Genomic DNA, 15,508 nt, shown 5'->3' on the forward strand with positions numbered 1-15,508 from the left:
GATCAGTTTAAAGTTTTAGTCAGATCAGAATGACAATATTTTACGGACAAGTATCAATAATGGCAATCTTCTTATTCGCTTAATTTCGACTCTTTTGTTATAATAATCCCATGGCTCTAGTACAACTATTGTACGATATCCATATTATATCTGTAATTTAACATTGTCACATTATATATCATTTTGTAGCATGATATAATAACAGCAGCTGTAAACATGGACACTGGAAGTGAATTGGTAGTGAGGAGGATTAATACAGGAACTAAATACAGGGTATGATGTTCTTTGAGATTGTAATGTAAAACTGAAAGTACGCTTTCTTCTGAATAACCTTACTTTAATTTGGTCAAGTATCCAGATCAATGGCCTCTTGATACAATGGCACCATTGTTTTTGTTTTGGATTTCCATTTTCCTCCCAATCTCATTGTCCTTCAACAATCTACTAAATAATAATGTTCAACATCCATGGGTGCGTGTGTCATTTACAAAACGCTTAATCAACAGTAAGAGTTATGGGACTGGTTTGTTCGGCATAAAAATCCTGATATTTTTGTTGACTGACCCTGTAAAAATAATTCTCCCAATATTTCAGGATTTCTACTCGTGGCCGGATGAAGAGCTAGATGAGATGGAGAGTACACTGGCTATCCAGCAATTCATCCAGCAGAAGATACGACGAGACTTTACTGATATCGAGGGGATATTGGAACTGCCCCTGAAAGTGGATGTTAATGTTTGGAACTACGAGCACCTCAGGTATTATACTCCATCATTGGACTCAAGTGTTGGCAAATGTAGCCGAAAAATCCATATAATATATAGACTTTATTTCTTGAAATTTATCAATCTTCTTTAATGTTGCCACCCGAACAAAGCACATGTATCTGTCACGTGATATATACTATACATATGTCACGTGATATCTACTATACATATGTCACTTGATATCTACTATACAGTCTCCCCCAGGCAGTTTTGTATGCAGCTTAATGAGCTGTGTGTGATGTTACAACCAGTTTGTAACTCCGAGACTTGTTCCCAGATGACTGCCACTGCTAGCTGGATCTTCCTTTGTGCCGTGAGTTGTTTTTTAGTACTGTTATTTGTAAGTACTTTGTTAGTACTGTGATTTGTAAGTACTTTGTTAGTTCTGTAATTTGTTAGTACTTTGTTAGTACTGTAATTTGTTAGTACTTTGTTACACATACTGTATATATAATATATATAAACAAAAGCTCTAAGAAACAGATAGTAAACAAAGTAAACATTTCTGTCCCCTAATCTTTCTCAAACAAAAGTCATGCAATCTGCATACTTCTCCATTTAACTCTATTCTGAGCAATTAACGTTAAATAGTTCAAATCACATAAATTATTTAACGATAATTTTCGGACACTAAGGTCGTGTAGAATCAGTGAGAAAAGGTTTGACTGCGGTCTTCCACGCCACCCTTGAAGCTGTAAGGTGTTGACAGCAAAAACAAGCGACGAATAGGCTGGGCCATCTGTAGGCCCCCGCAGTACATGTCCGAGCATCCTCCACCGACTACGAGCCACTTTAGCTGACAATGGTTCGCTATTGCAGCGTTTATACAAGTTCTTGTTGGAGATGATGTGAGGGTATTTGTAATTCAAAATTGATCGCAGATGACGTCTGTGAGCAATATCTAGTTTTTCCAATACTGATTTAGGGGGAAGTTGGTCGTTTACCACCTGACAGTCTATGCAACGTCTATGCAACGTCCGTGCAACAACAAAAGAACCGTCTATGCAACGTCTATGCAACGTCCCTGCACAATGAACACTCTATGCACACTCCCTGCACGGTCAGTCTATGCAACGTCTATGCAACGTCTATGCAACGTCTATGCAACGTCCCTGCACAGTACCATATGAACACCGGCTACTAGCCGGCTACTAACCGGCTAGTAGCCACTTTTGTAATAACAGCTCCTCAACTTCACATTAACAACCGGCTACTAACCGGCACTTGAAAAGTGGTCACTAGCCGGCTACTAACCGGCTACTAGCCGGCTAGTGACCACAAAGTGGCTACTAACCGGCTACTAAGCGGTCACTAGCCGGCTATTAGCCGAGCTCTAAAGCAGACCTACTAGTAGCCGGTTCCAAACCGGCTACTAGCCGGCACTTAGAAAGTGGTCACTAGCCGGCTACTAACCGGCTACTAACCGGCTAGTAACCACCAAGTGGCTACTAACCGGCTACTAACCGGTCACTAGCCGGCTCTTAAGCGGACCTACTAGTAGCCGGTTCCAAACCGGCTACTAGCCGGCACTTAGAAAGCGGTCACTAGCCGGCTACTAACCGGCTACTAACCGGCTAGTAACCACCAAGTGGCTACTAACCGGCTACTAACCGGTCACTAGCCGGCTCTTAAGCGGACCTACTAGCCGGCACTCGAAAAGCGGTCGCTAGCCGGCTACTAACCGGCTACTAACCGGCTAGTAACCACCAAGTGGCTACTAACCGGTCACTAGCCGGCTCTAAAGCGGACCTTCTAGTTCCAAACCGGCTACTAGCCGACACTTGAAAAGCGGTCACTAGCCGGCTGGTGGGTACTAGCTGGTTAGTAGACGGCTACTAACCGGCTAGTACTAACCTGCTCTAGGCGACTCTAAATCAGACCGGCTATAATTCATTATTGCCAAATAAACAAATTATTTGAAACAAATTATTTGAAACTTGTTATTTGAAACTTGTTATTTGAAACAAATTATTCAATGAAACTAATAAATCAATGAAACTAATAAATCAATGTTTTAGCTCATTTTACAAAGTCAAATATTTAAAACAATTAAAATTGTATAGTGCTCAATTTGTAAATGACTAGTTGATCTTTGCTATTGGAAGTTTGTCAAGGACTGGCAGCTAGCGGGGCAAGGAATGCACGGGCTTAGGGGCTTTTGTGCACACCAGAACACTAGCTCGGTAGATTTTTGGAAACTAGAAGGACTGAAAACTAAAATTGTTTTTGATGGAGGCTGAGGCATGTTTTTGAGAGGGACGGTATAATAGCTTGTGGTAACAACTGGCCTTTACTTTAATAGGATTAAGTTTTAGTTTTAGGACAGGAAGAAGGCATTAAGAAGATTTGCTCTTTGTTTACAAGGCAGAATATAAGCAATGTTGGTTATAATATGTATCAATATCTAGATCTTCGTTTATCAATTTTCACTAAATGGGTTTAAAATTTTAATAGGGAGGGAAATTCATCAACTTTATTAAGTACCTATCAAAAATAAATCTTATATCAATGTAATATATTAAAAATCATAATCCTAAGTCTAATAATAAATCTGTTAAAAACACTTTCTCACCACACTGCGCTCACACACGTTAGTAAGACAAAAGAAAATGCACACCCAGCTTATTTTCAATTTCAAGATAATCATTTTGGATGTGTGGACCCTAGGGTAGACTTAATGTCAAAATTTAGATTAGAGCATTCGAAATCTTTGTTTGTCCAATCAAGATCAGCATGGTTATGCTGGTTGACGAGCAGTGATTGCTTCATCCTAGACTTCAGGCAGGCCACACTTAGACAGTAGTCACGTATACCAAGCTTAGGCACAATTACGTTCCAAATACGAGTCGTTCTGCTATTGAAGTTGTCAGGGGGGTCTGCTTGGCTTAGTATAAGGGTGGGTTTCCTACTTGAGCAGGTGAAATTTTCATGGAGGGAAATCGGAGCACGGAATTTCATGATTTTATAGAGTTCAAGGAAACAATGGTAAGTGTACAGGTTTTGGACGGCAAGTATTCCGTGTTCCTTGAACAAAGGTTTCGTGTGCTCTTTCAAGAAAAATTTTTTGTTCAGATTTTGGTTGCCAAACGGTCGAGCACGAGCACAGGTCTTAAATCTATCTAGGTATGCCTCCCTGTCGCCAAACAGTACCCTGAGACAATATTTTTGTGCTTTGAATACAGAACTTATACGAGTTTTGGCTGCCCCACCCCAAACCGTGATACAATAGGAGAGGTGTGATTCAAATAGAGTGTAATACAACTGGCGGTGTAAGAAATCTGGGAGGGAGCAGCGTAGGCGGCAGAGAGTTGATGTTGCATGGCTGAGAGAACGCCTAAGTGATTTTATATGTTCTTCCCAGGTTAGCTTTTCATCGATGACGACTCCCAGAAACTTAGCAGATGCAACTTGTTTTATTGGAAAGTTATCAATGGTTAGAGTATATTCAGAATTATTGTCAGTCTGGGAGGACGATGCTGGTTTAAAGTGGATGAAACAGCATTTAGACAAGTTGACATGGAGTTTGTTTGCTCGCATGTAGGAATATAAACTAGCTAAAAGAGAATTACCACGCATATATGCCTCCTTTTTAGATTTCCCAGTCACAAATATATTGGTGTCATCAGCGAAGGTGACAAATGATCCCAAACTGGAGCTGTTGGCGATATCATTAATATATAGGAGAAATAAGAGAGGTCCAAGAATCGAACCCTGAGGGACTCCAAACTGTATTTTCAAGGCGTCAGATTTCTCACCAACAACTTCAGTATATTGTGATCTATTTGTTAAGTAACTTTTTATAAGATCATTTGCCACCCCACGTATCACATAGCCCTGTAATTTGACGAGTAATGTACCATGATCTATTGTATCAAAAGCTTTGCTAAGGTCTATGAATATGCCTAAGACATGATGCTTAAGTTTTAGAGATTATTTTAATTTTATTATTATTAATTATTAAAATGAATTATTTGAAACAAGTTATTTGAAACACGTTATTTGAAAGTAAGTTCCAAAATCGATTACAACATTTTTATGAAAAATAAAAAAATACTGAAAACTGATTACATTCAATTTCTTCGTGGTGGAGGAGCAGTGTAATTGTTTTTGGGCGCTAGGACGACGCCTTGGGTACAAAGGGTCCTAAGAGTGGCAAGATTACGGTTGCAGATCTCGTTTGCGAAGGTGTAAACACTAGGAAGTCTGACGTCTCGTAGTTGCAGCAGTGCGTGTTGGACACCTGGTAGGTCAACTTTTGCTGCTTCAGCGATACATCGCTTTCTTGAGAAGTGACTCCGAGAAATGTGTATCTGCTCCAGAGCGGCAGACTTTGAGAGACCAGAGTTGACTAGCTAGTGCCGGCTAGTAGCCGGTTTGGAACCGGCTACTAGTAGGTCTGCTTTAGAGCTCGGCTAATAGCCGGCTAGTGACCGGTTAGTAGCCGGTTAGTAGCCACTTGGTGGTTACTAGCCGGTTAGTAGCCGGTTAGTAGCCGGCGAGTGACCGCTTTTCAAGTGCCGGCTAGTAGCCGGTTTAGAACCGGCTACTAATAGGTCTGCTTTAGAGCCGGCTAGTGACCGGTTAGTAGCCGGTTAGTAGCCACTTGGTGGTTACTAGCCGGTTAGTAGCCGGTTAGTAGCCGGCTAGTGACCGCTTTCTAAGTGCCGGCTAGTAGCCGGTTTGGAACCGGCTACTAGTAGGTCTGCTTTAGAGCTCGGCTAATAGCCGGCTAGTGACCGCTTGGTAGCCGGTTAGTAGCCACTTTGTGGTCACTAGCCGGCTAGTAGCCGGTTAGTAGCCGGCTAGTGACCACTTTTCAAGTGCCGGTTAGTAGCCGGTTGTTAATGTGAAGTTGAGGAGCTGTTATTACAAAAGTGGCTACTAGCCGGCTAGTAGCCGGCTAGTAGCCGGTGTTCATATGGTACTGTGCAGGGACGTTGCATAGACGTTGCATAGACGTTGCATAGACGTTGCATAGACGTTGCATAGACTGACCGTGCAGGGAGTGTGCATAGAGTGTTCATTGTGCAGGGACGTTGCATAGACGTTGCATAGACGGTTCTTTTGTTGTTGCACGGACGTTGCATAGACGTTGCATAGACTGTCCGGAGGTAAACGACCAAGTTGCCGATTTAGGGGCAGCCCAGCAAGATGAATTGTACATTAAAACGGATACTACCAGAGCCTCATACAACAGAAGCCTCTTGCTCAGAGGGATCTTATGGTTCCAAGCTTTCTTGTATTTGTTAAACGCGGCATATCCCAGACATATCCTTCTAGAGATGTCCTCCTTGCTACAAAGCATGGAGCCAAGCGTGATACTCTTTCTCCAGAGCTCGTTCCCTGCAATTGGCTTACCCTGATCGTCTTTAGCTCCCTTTTCAGCTAAGTACACATGAGTGAAATCAGTTTTGTCTTCGTTAACGAAGAGATTCCAATCTTTAAGGACTTCTGTTGCAATAGGCAACAGCTCCCTCAAATTGTCTTCATCTTCATCATTGAAGTCGATATCATCAGCATACTCACTGTCAAGTGGAAGACCAATATCGGTGATAGGTGGGTTAGGCCTATTCGTTGCAGTTTCAAGCCTGTTACGGAGGTCACGCAAGGCACCCGCTAAGACAAGTGTGAACAAGCATCCAGACAGACAGTCACCTTGGAATGCACCGAGAAAACTCTGGAATTCAGCAGACAGTGTACCGTTGATGTTGACTTTGAGCTTGGTGTTGGAAAGCAAAAGTCTTACCAAACGGACTTCGTCATCATCACAGCCACACTCAACAAGAAGATCGAGGATGGTAGATCGTCGTATAGTGTCAAAGGCACTAGACATGTCGATCCCCATACGATGGTATTCCCACCTCTTCCTCTGGACAACTGATAACATCACACGCTGGCACCATACAATGTCAGCACATGATCTACCCTGCTTGTAAGCACATTGCCATGGACCAGTGAAGGCATTGACTTTATTCTCAATTCTCTTCAAGGTTGCCATTGAAAGAATCTTTCTAACAGCATTTGAGAGAGTGAGGGGTCGTAGATTCTTCACTGGACCAATGGGCTTATTTGGCTTCTGTAAGGGGGTAATGTTTGCCTGTCCAATGGGGTCAAGGTAGGAATTGGTCTCAAAGCTTCTATTGATAATGTCTGCAAAACGTCTGTGTACTGATCCAGTAGAATACTTGAGAAGCTCATTAGGAATCCCATCTGGGCCGTTAGCTCGACCATTTTTGAGACTTCTAGCAGCTGATCCGATTTCTTCACTAGTGAATGGCTTAACTAGTGGGCGAGGAGGTCCTAAAAAAGGTTCTAAAGGTGCTTCATCACGAGTAAGTTGTTGCTCAAGGTACTTAGCAACTACGGCAGCTTTACCAGTGTCTGTTGCAATATTGCACCCTTGCTCATCATGAACACCAATACAAGAAGGGGCTTTAGGTAAGTTCAGGGTTCGAACAGCTTCAAACATTTTCTTACTATCTGTTGTTGAACTGATGGTATTACAGATAGCATCAGCAGCAGCTGATCGTATGTTAGAAAGTCTCTGCTTGATCTGATTGGTGAGGCAGTTAATAGATGATCTAAGTGAGGTTCTGTCTAAAGACTGGTTATCATTAAGCTGCTGTCTCAACAAGTAACGCTGGCTAGATAAGTTTTTCACCTCATCATCGTCACTGCGATTACGTTTCCTGTGTCTGATGACACCAATTGACGATTTTGCAGCATCCTTTATGGACTCAAGTAAGCCATTCAAGTCTGAATTTGGATCCAGAGCAGAAACAGTGTTACTTAAGTTATCATCTAAGGATTGACGATATTTCACCTGAATGGTGGGGTTCGAGGTGAGTTCAGAGGTGTTGAACTTTAAGGATGACTTGGAGTGGCGTTTATAGCAAAGACAGATGTCCTTAAAGTCTACTCTAGTGACAACAAATCTGTGATCAGAGTATGTCAAGGTGCCTGCATAAGATCTAGAATCTTGTAGCATTGGCTTCGACCTACTTCGACACAGGATGAAATCGATCTGAGAATAGACCGGGATCGTCTTTTTACTATTTCGCCCGGCACTCCAGTCCTTCCTCCAGCCAGTGTAGGTGGTCGTATGTCGAGCAGGATGATAAAAACCAGTGTTGGAGGCAAAGAGGTCAAATTCTGATAACAAGTCTAACAAGTTTTCTCCCATATCGTTGCGCAAACCCATACCATGTTTACCCATGAAACGACCAAAACCAAAGTCCTTATCTGAAGCAGTCATTTTTCCCAACTTTGAATTAAAATCCCCCAAAAGAAATATCTCAACATTAGCAGGGACGTTTAGAGCATCCCTAACTTGGCCGTAAAAATTAATCAACAGTTGTTGATCATTATCTGCAAGTTTCTTGTGTGGCCCATATACATTGACCACCCTACATTTGATAAATTTTCCAGATTTTGTAGGGAGTTCTAGGTCCAAAAAGCTTACTCGATCACTGATACTGTTCCAGCATACCACAGAGTCAATAAATCGGGGACTGATAACAAAACCGAGTCCATAGTGCCGGCCATTTTTCTGCTCAAACAATAATAGTTTGTATCCGTTGCTAAGACTGCAAGAATCCGGTTTTACAACCTTAGTCTCCTGAATAGCGCAGATATCTATGCCGTACCGTAGACAATCGGTACCCAGTTGCTCCCGTTTGCTGTGGATGTCGTCTGGATCATCACAAGAACCGAGGCCACGTATGTTAAAGGTGGCGAAGCTGATGAGGAGTGTAGCAAACAGGGATCGTCCTGCAGCTGAGGTAAACATTACGGAGGGCGATGTTGTCGTCTCTCCGCCGCTGGCGTTACCCATACGGTCCATCTAAATACTGTATTATGTATGAAATTATTGGGCTGAACCAGCATACCACGCTTACCATATTGGTACATGATAGACTGAAGAGTGTTGCATTTTGCGATTGGAACAAAGAGAATTAAAGGGATGAAAAGTAGATGTAGAAATAGTCGCACCGAATCTACCAATGATATCCACTACATATTCACATCTACTACATATCCACTACATTACATATACTATTCTGTATCCACTACATTACATATACTATTCTGTAGCCACTACATTACATCTACTATTCTGTATCCACATTCCACTGTATTACATCTACTATTCTGTATCCACTGCATTACATCTACTATTCTGAATCCACTACATTACATCTACTATTCTGTAGCCACTACATTACATCTACTATTCTCCCTGTATTCAGGTGCACAAAGAACCAAAGGAATGTTGTGCAATAGACTACATTAGACATACGTTGGACGGTGCTGCCAGCATACTGAACAGTAACAAATACTTTCCTAGCAGGTTAGCGGAGTCACCATTTCTTTGTTTACTATAATATTTTCCATCATCATTGCATTTTTTATAAGTTTGGGAACAACATTAAAGCAAATTTAACCAAGATTTTTAACCAATTTGTTCAACAAATCTTTACCCATATCTAACAAAATCGGACACCATTAAATTGTACGAGATTTTCATGTTTCCCTGTTTGATAAGATCAGTTTATTGAGCAGGGTAAACATAAAGGACAGCTCCGTCAACAAACTCCCCTCCACCTGTAGACGTGTCTACAGGATCTTCTCTCATGCTTACTTCCACCACAAGACCATCTACGACGACTTCGAGGTAAGTTCTGCCGGATAAGTTCAGTACAACCAACGACAAATTGTTCAATTGTCGTTGTGTCGTCAGTCATAGCTGCTTGATTTGAATGACTGGTTTGTGTGGTTTCTTTTCAAATTTAATGGAAAGACATATAATTAATTTTTTCCGAAGTCGTTTTCGGCTGGTAGATCAATATCATGAGATGCTTTTGTGAGGATTCAATGGGAAATTTTATGCACTTTTTCAAACACAAGGATATATTTTGAACAGTCAACATACCCCCGAAAATCAATTATGTTGTATCGCTTCTCGGCCTTTTGGCTAAGATCAAGTGTAGTATCTGTTCTTATCAGTTTAATATCTGATACGCTACTCATCGAGTAGCTTCAATATTAAATTGATTTTTGGAAATCGGTCTCGGATGTGAAGCTTGCTTCAGCCAGACCACGAGTCTTCCCCGTATTGCAGTACCTCGGGGCTAGGCTCACCTCCCTTTGGGGAGGCCCTATTAATGAGAAAGAGTTTATCATACATGCTTGTGTACAAGCAAGCACAAACTTGCATGGGTCGACTGTGAATAGATTCCCGAGAGATACGTCATGTTAAAACGTCAGCCTGTTAGGCGAGTGTCTAAATGCAATGCCAGACAAATGACGTAGAGGGTTCATAAATAGCTATAATAATTAATATGACGGTACCATGACACCTTAAATTATAACATGGTCTTCTTCAGGGCCGGACGATGTTGTGTCACAGGTTTGACCGGTGGGTTAAGAAGTTTGACCTCATCACACCGGACCTATTGATTGTTCCTCTTGATGACAACTCTGACAATCTTAGTGACAACTCCGATGGAGATGGGTGAGTGTATTCATGACAAATTAGAAATTATAATCTTCCTATTACTCGACCTTGGGAGTCCTGTGTATACATATTTACCCTCATATTGTAGCGTATCAGTTTATTGCTGTAATAATAATTCGTTGGCAAAACAAACTATTTTGCTCAAGCTGACAGTTTGTCCAATCTTAGTTTGAACGGTATAAAGAAGTTCAATACCTCTTACGGAAATTCGTATCGCTGATTGTTGTATTTTATTTTATCATCCCAGGTATTCAACCCTAATCAACAACTCTGTCATAGAGGCACCGAATTACAAGGTTAGATACTAAGATACGAGCTTGTTAGTGGGAGTGGAGAATGGAATGCGAGTGGCAAATGGAATGCTGAGAGCTGAGTGAAGTTCAACACAAGTGTGATGTGTGAATGGAGCTGTTTGCCTGTGTGAAGAGAGTGATTTAATACTAGGAGTTTACGGATTTATGAGAGTTTGAGTGATTTTATTTAATACTATATTGAACTATTGGTGTTTGTGCGAACATTTATAATGTTGTGTGAGAACTAAACTATAGTGAAGTGAGATTTTTCAGCACTGGAACATATCACACCAAATTTATACCTTCCTTACAAAGTTGTTTTCTGTTTCAAGCGTCATGATCATTGATTATTGATTATGGACAACTCTATTTTATAATACAACAATCTCTTAATTTTACAGCCAGTCTTAATTTTACAGCCAGTCAAAACATATGATAAATATTCATATTTTATTGTGATATGGTAGCTACAACCATAGAATTATGGTGCAATATGGCTAAACTCAAAAGTGCTATAAATTTGGCACCTAGATTTGCTATGAAATTGTCTATCGCAGCTTGGCTGCGTTAGATTAAGACTGAAAATATCACCTCTTATCTTAGTAGCAAACGTTACAACCGTATACTCTAAAATATCCAAAAGCAAAATGACTAGTGAGACACAATTTGAATTATCATACTCGGTTAAGCGTTTATTTTTCGATTTGCATCTAAAGGATTATAAACTTTGACTCAGGATCAAGAGGATGAAGGCCAATACGCAACAGTTAGCGAACACTCCCCCCAACCCAACAGCACTGTTGAACCCGATATAGACGTTGAAGATGAAGATAGTGATGAAGACGATGAGACGACCATCCGAGAATAATGAGGGCGCCCTGACTCAAGGACTGTAAATAATTGAGTGAACAAGTTATTCTGTGCTGCGCATCTATACCACCATTTAGGAGATATTCCTACCTGGAATACAATAGTAAAACATCAGTTCTCTTAGATATCTTAGATATATGGCTACTCAAATACCATCTTCAACTATAGAAAATGGCAACTTTTATGACGGTCACAAGTAAAATAGTTATTATGCGGAACGCGCGGCGTGGTTCACAAGATGAAAGTTTTCATGGCCCTCAAAATCTACCCCTGATTGGTTGAAATAAATCACGTGACGTAATAAGAAATTAAATCCTGGTGCGGTAGTTTACATGATAAAATTTAGAGTGCATTTCCAGACTGTTCCTAAATATGTATCTCCTTGCCATTTAACGAAAAATGTATTCTTATTTACCAATTAGTTGTAAATTACTACCGGTGTTTTATAATTGGCTATGCGTAACTGCAACAATTCTCAATTTTTAATCCGGCACTCATTTTTGATATGAGGCAAGGTTTCCTTCTCGCCCCGTTTTGGCGATGAAGTAACAACTGTGCAGTGTGCAGTGAAATTCTGTAAATAGATGAATCTTAACAGAATAGAACGTTGATTTCCTTTCTTTTATAGTAACCAATTGTAATCATTTCAATTTCATTATGATATTTTGTTATGACATATATTCAATGATTTTTTATTTGTTGTGAAGACGTTCAAAGAAAACTCTATTATAGGATCTCAATCTTCCCGTTAGAATTATAATTTACATCAAAGAAAATGTCTGTAAAACATCGTTTGCTGTAAAATCTGAATTTTAAAAAGGTAAAAACTGGTTAAATTTCAGTCAATATCTAAAAACTGTATATTAAAATGGCAACTTATTAGTAGCAAATTCCTTCCTTTCAAGTCGAGGTAGATGCCTCTTCTTTTTCTGTCACAACAAGACAATTCTACTTACAACTATCATCACAATAAATAAAAGTCCTAACAGTCCACCTATAAAATCATAGGACGACAACGCAAGATTGGAAGTCGCAAGTCAATGCACCTAACAAGACATCAGAACAAGCGGTATTAGCATCACGTGACGTAACACGTGACGTAACACGTGTATAATAAGGATCACGTGACACCGAGTGCTAGTCAACACTTTCTGAAGAGAGGTGAGGACGGACCCAGGGTGTTGGTTGTGTTGGTGTTGTTGTTGTTGTTCTGTCTCATCCATGTCATGTGACAGTTTGAGCTGCAGAATTGTAGCGTTTGTCGAGATCTGTATACCTGGAATAAAATATTTTAAAGTTAAATTCTTTTGTGTAAAAAATTCTATTCATAAACTATTTTTTATAAAAAAGTGCAATGTGCTGACTTCAAAATTAGATGAGGGATTATGAATTAAAGCTTTAAAAAGAAAACTCTAGAACTAATTTCAAACCAACTTACCTTAGCGACGGTATTCTTTACTGAGATCTTGCACTGATGACATGTAATTGTTGGCTCAGAGATTTTTTTGTCCCTGTTTTTCTGGTTATTCTTGCTTAGGTTGAAAATGCTTCCGGTACCAGACATTGTTCTTGTGAAAGCTAGATAATTGAGAGAATAATTTTAGTGAGATGTTCAGTGCTGGCAAGCACGACCGTAATTTTATTAATCATTCAACCTTAAATATGTCCAAAAATGAGTTAAGAACAGTAACACATCAATTGTGACTCGAAAAGGCGGAATCGCCTTTTGTTGACTGGTGAAGAAATGGAAACCTAGATGGAGTTTCGTAAAAATTTTCAAATTGTGGCAAAGGCAAATGTCGAGTACGTGAACATATCAATTATCAAAGGTGATTACATGATCAATTTTGTGCAAAAAACTTACCAACTGTGTAAAATTCGCTAAAACACGTACTCAGAATTATTTCATTGCTCTAAAGCTTCTAGGAATCTCATGATATTCTAGGAAATATTTGCCAGTCATGGCTGGAATTAATTTCAAATAACTGGAGTTATGATGCCATCGACTGGGGGATTTGTAATTCATTTGGCGGCTAATGTAACAATTTGGTGCAGACACCACAGCAATATGGTAATTTTTAACAACCATATCTATTTAAGATTATCAAGGCTAGGACCTACTTAAGATAGGAAAGGTCTCGACGATATTACCAAGCGTGTTAAATCACTCGAACCTCGCGATTTTTCTAAAAGGTTCCCCGACAGTTGAAAATGAAACTAACTTGAATCGATGTATTTTTGAACGGTGATCCTTAATCATCCCACATGGCACAGGGTTTAAATTCATCCCTGGCGAGTTATCGGCGAAAAAGTATTCCGACCTGACATGATGTAAAAACTTTAGTGAAGGACATTGAATTAAAAATTATGATATGTGTCAAGAATGTCACCAACAGTGAAAACTGAAAGCACTCTTTTGCTTTTGTCTCGCCAATTCTCTGCACACATCATACCAGGAAGAAATAACTGTTTTTGGTTCAGTTGAAACAGTATGGAATTAAAATTAGAATTTTCCAGGGGTGAGGGATCAAGAAAAACTCTCTATAACAATACCAAATACTGAATGAAGGCAACGTAAGTGTGAATGATGATTGAACGAAAGACATAAATATTCCGGTAGGTCGGCCCACTAGGCGGTATGTTAACATTACTAGTTTTACTAGACAGCGAACCACAGTCCACGCCTCAATTGATAATATTAATAAAATTTAAATTCCCCGCACTAGAAATTAGACGCTCATTTCCGTTATAAAACTATCACAAAATTTGAACGACAAACCAATTTCCAACAAAAAAGCCGAATTATTAGCTCACGTTAATAAGATTATATAATATAAATATAATATATCATGTAAACGTTATAACCTCTAATCGTCCAGACAAGACATAATATGGCATACACTTATAAAAGCTTTGTAACGTTGCAACAAAGCACGTACTTCAGATAGTGATATAAAATTACGTTAGGATACTGTCATAAAATTGCAATGTTACACTTAGTCTTACGATATGGGCTATAAAATTGCAACTGAAATCTGGAGCTGAATAGTGAGGACTCACTGGATAGTTTCTAGACGGTACCGTGCCCAATTTAAAGGGTACCCCAGTGCTCTGCGGATTAGTCGAGATAGAGTTGTACAATTTTACACTAATTAACATTTAAATTAGATTATGTACTCCGCAGATGTGGCATAGTCTACTGTAAAAGTATCTAATTAATAAGATTCCGAATGAAATGACGGGCGTGGCAACTTTCTCTACAAAAAAGAGCGCAGACTTACTACAGCCAGATAAATCATAAGCCTATATGCGTTATAGTCATCGTTATACTCGTGCCATTAGCTAAAACTTTTAAGTCCATATACTTATAGGTCGAACAGACAGAACGATAGTGCATGGCACCATCAGTCATCATACACTGAGATAGCATTATAAACTAGAGAATATCTATCAAGATAGCACTGTATACTTATACTATATCAATCGACTAATCTCGAATATACAGACCTCACGTGTGTATAGCTGAGTGGCACGGTAGACTCACCTTTTAGTTAATAACATTTTGCAGAACGCCGCGAGCGAGCGGTATGCAAGCTGTGTGCGTATGTATCATGTGCATTAGTGCGTCATGTGCATTAGTGTGCATGACGCAATGTGTATGATACTCGTGAAAATCCCAATTCCGGTGCAATTCCGGTGGAACAAATGTATTTTCTCGAAGTAGAAGGCGAATGGAGTAGCAACCGTATTGAAGGATTAAGGTATACAACAAGTTTTGGTGTTCATCAGTATTAATTGTATCTAGAATGTCTTTCATTTTTAAACAAAAGCGACCATCGATTTTCTGATTAAAGATGAACAAAAACTCAACAAATTTATTGCCTCCTGCCAATAAAATCGAATGAATAGACTTAAGTAGAGCTTGTATGAAGTCGAGACTCCTTTATCAATAACCCGAGACGGATATGAAGCACAATAAGGCTTCCATACTGCACTGTTATACAACTGCAAGTTCACAACACATTAACACATACATAGGACCACCAATTAGCGCAAATAGT

At 39.8% G+C, this 15,508-nt stretch overlaps 2 protein-coding genes, 1 long non-coding RNA gene and 1 other non-coding gene across 5 annotated transcripts in view; 2 read left to right on the forward strand and 2 right to left on the reverse strand.

The window, feature by feature from the left end:
- Positions 1 to 2,686, reverse strand: part of LOC134814792 (cyclic AMP-responsive element-binding protein 3-like) — a 71,506-nt gene extending 68,820 nt beyond the window's left edge. The window contains exon 1 of the mRNA XM_063823067.1: positions 2,676 to 2,686. The gene's annotated coding sequence lies outside the window, so the exon portion shown is untranslated. The remainder of the gene's footprint in view (positions 1 to 2,675) is intronic.
- Positions 1 to 12,127, forward strand: part of LOC134814788 (MOB-like protein phocein) — a 48,335-nt gene extending 36,208 nt beyond the window's left edge. Inside the window, exons 2-9 of one of the 2 annotated variants that reach the window (XM_063823061.1) lie at positions 190 to 273; positions 595 to 758; positions 972 to 1,080; positions 9,017 to 9,117; positions 9,318 to 9,441; positions 10,154 to 10,281; positions 10,532 to 10,580; positions 11,314 to 12,127. In XM_063823061.1, coding sequence (XP_063679131.1) covers positions 217 to 273; positions 595 to 758; positions 972 to 1,080; positions 9,017 to 9,117; positions 9,318 to 9,441; positions 10,154 to 10,281; positions 10,532 to 10,580; positions 11,314 to 11,445 — 864 coding nt within the window. In that variant the 5' untranslated portion in view covers positions 190 to 216 and the 3' untranslated portion in view covers positions 11,446 to 12,127. The remainder of the gene's footprint in view (positions 1 to 189; positions 274 to 594; positions 759 to 971; positions 1,081 to 9,016; positions 9,118 to 9,317; positions 9,442 to 10,153; positions 10,282 to 10,531; positions 10,581 to 11,313) is intronic. The other variant, XM_063823063.1, reaches the window with a different exon arrangement.
- LOC134816194 (U2 spliceosomal RNA) lies at positions 9,722 to 9,913 on the forward strand. The gene has a single exon (XR_010160380.1). It is a non-coding gene; the product is annotated as a U2 spliceosomal RNA (small nuclear RNA).
- Positions 12,128 to 12,173: 46 nt separating the features above from the next.
- Positions 12,174 to 13,030, reverse strand: LOC134815833 (uncharacterized). Its single transcript, XR_010160309.1, has 2 exons — positions 12,886 to 13,030; positions 12,174 to 12,723 (listed from the first exon to the last, which is right to left on the reverse strand). It is a non-coding gene; the product is annotated as an uncharacterized LOC134815833 (long non-coding RNA).
- Positions 13,031 to 15,508: the final 2,478 nt, after the last annotated feature.

This window comes from Bolinopsis microptera, chromosome 5 (genome assembly GCF_026151205.1).
Source record: "Bolinopsis microptera isolate Bmic1 chromosome 5, MBARI_Bmic_1.0, whole genome shotgun sequence".
Taxonomy (NCBI): domain Eukaryota; kingdom Metazoa; phylum Ctenophora; class Tentaculata; order Lobata; family Bolinopsidae; genus Bolinopsis; species Bolinopsis microptera.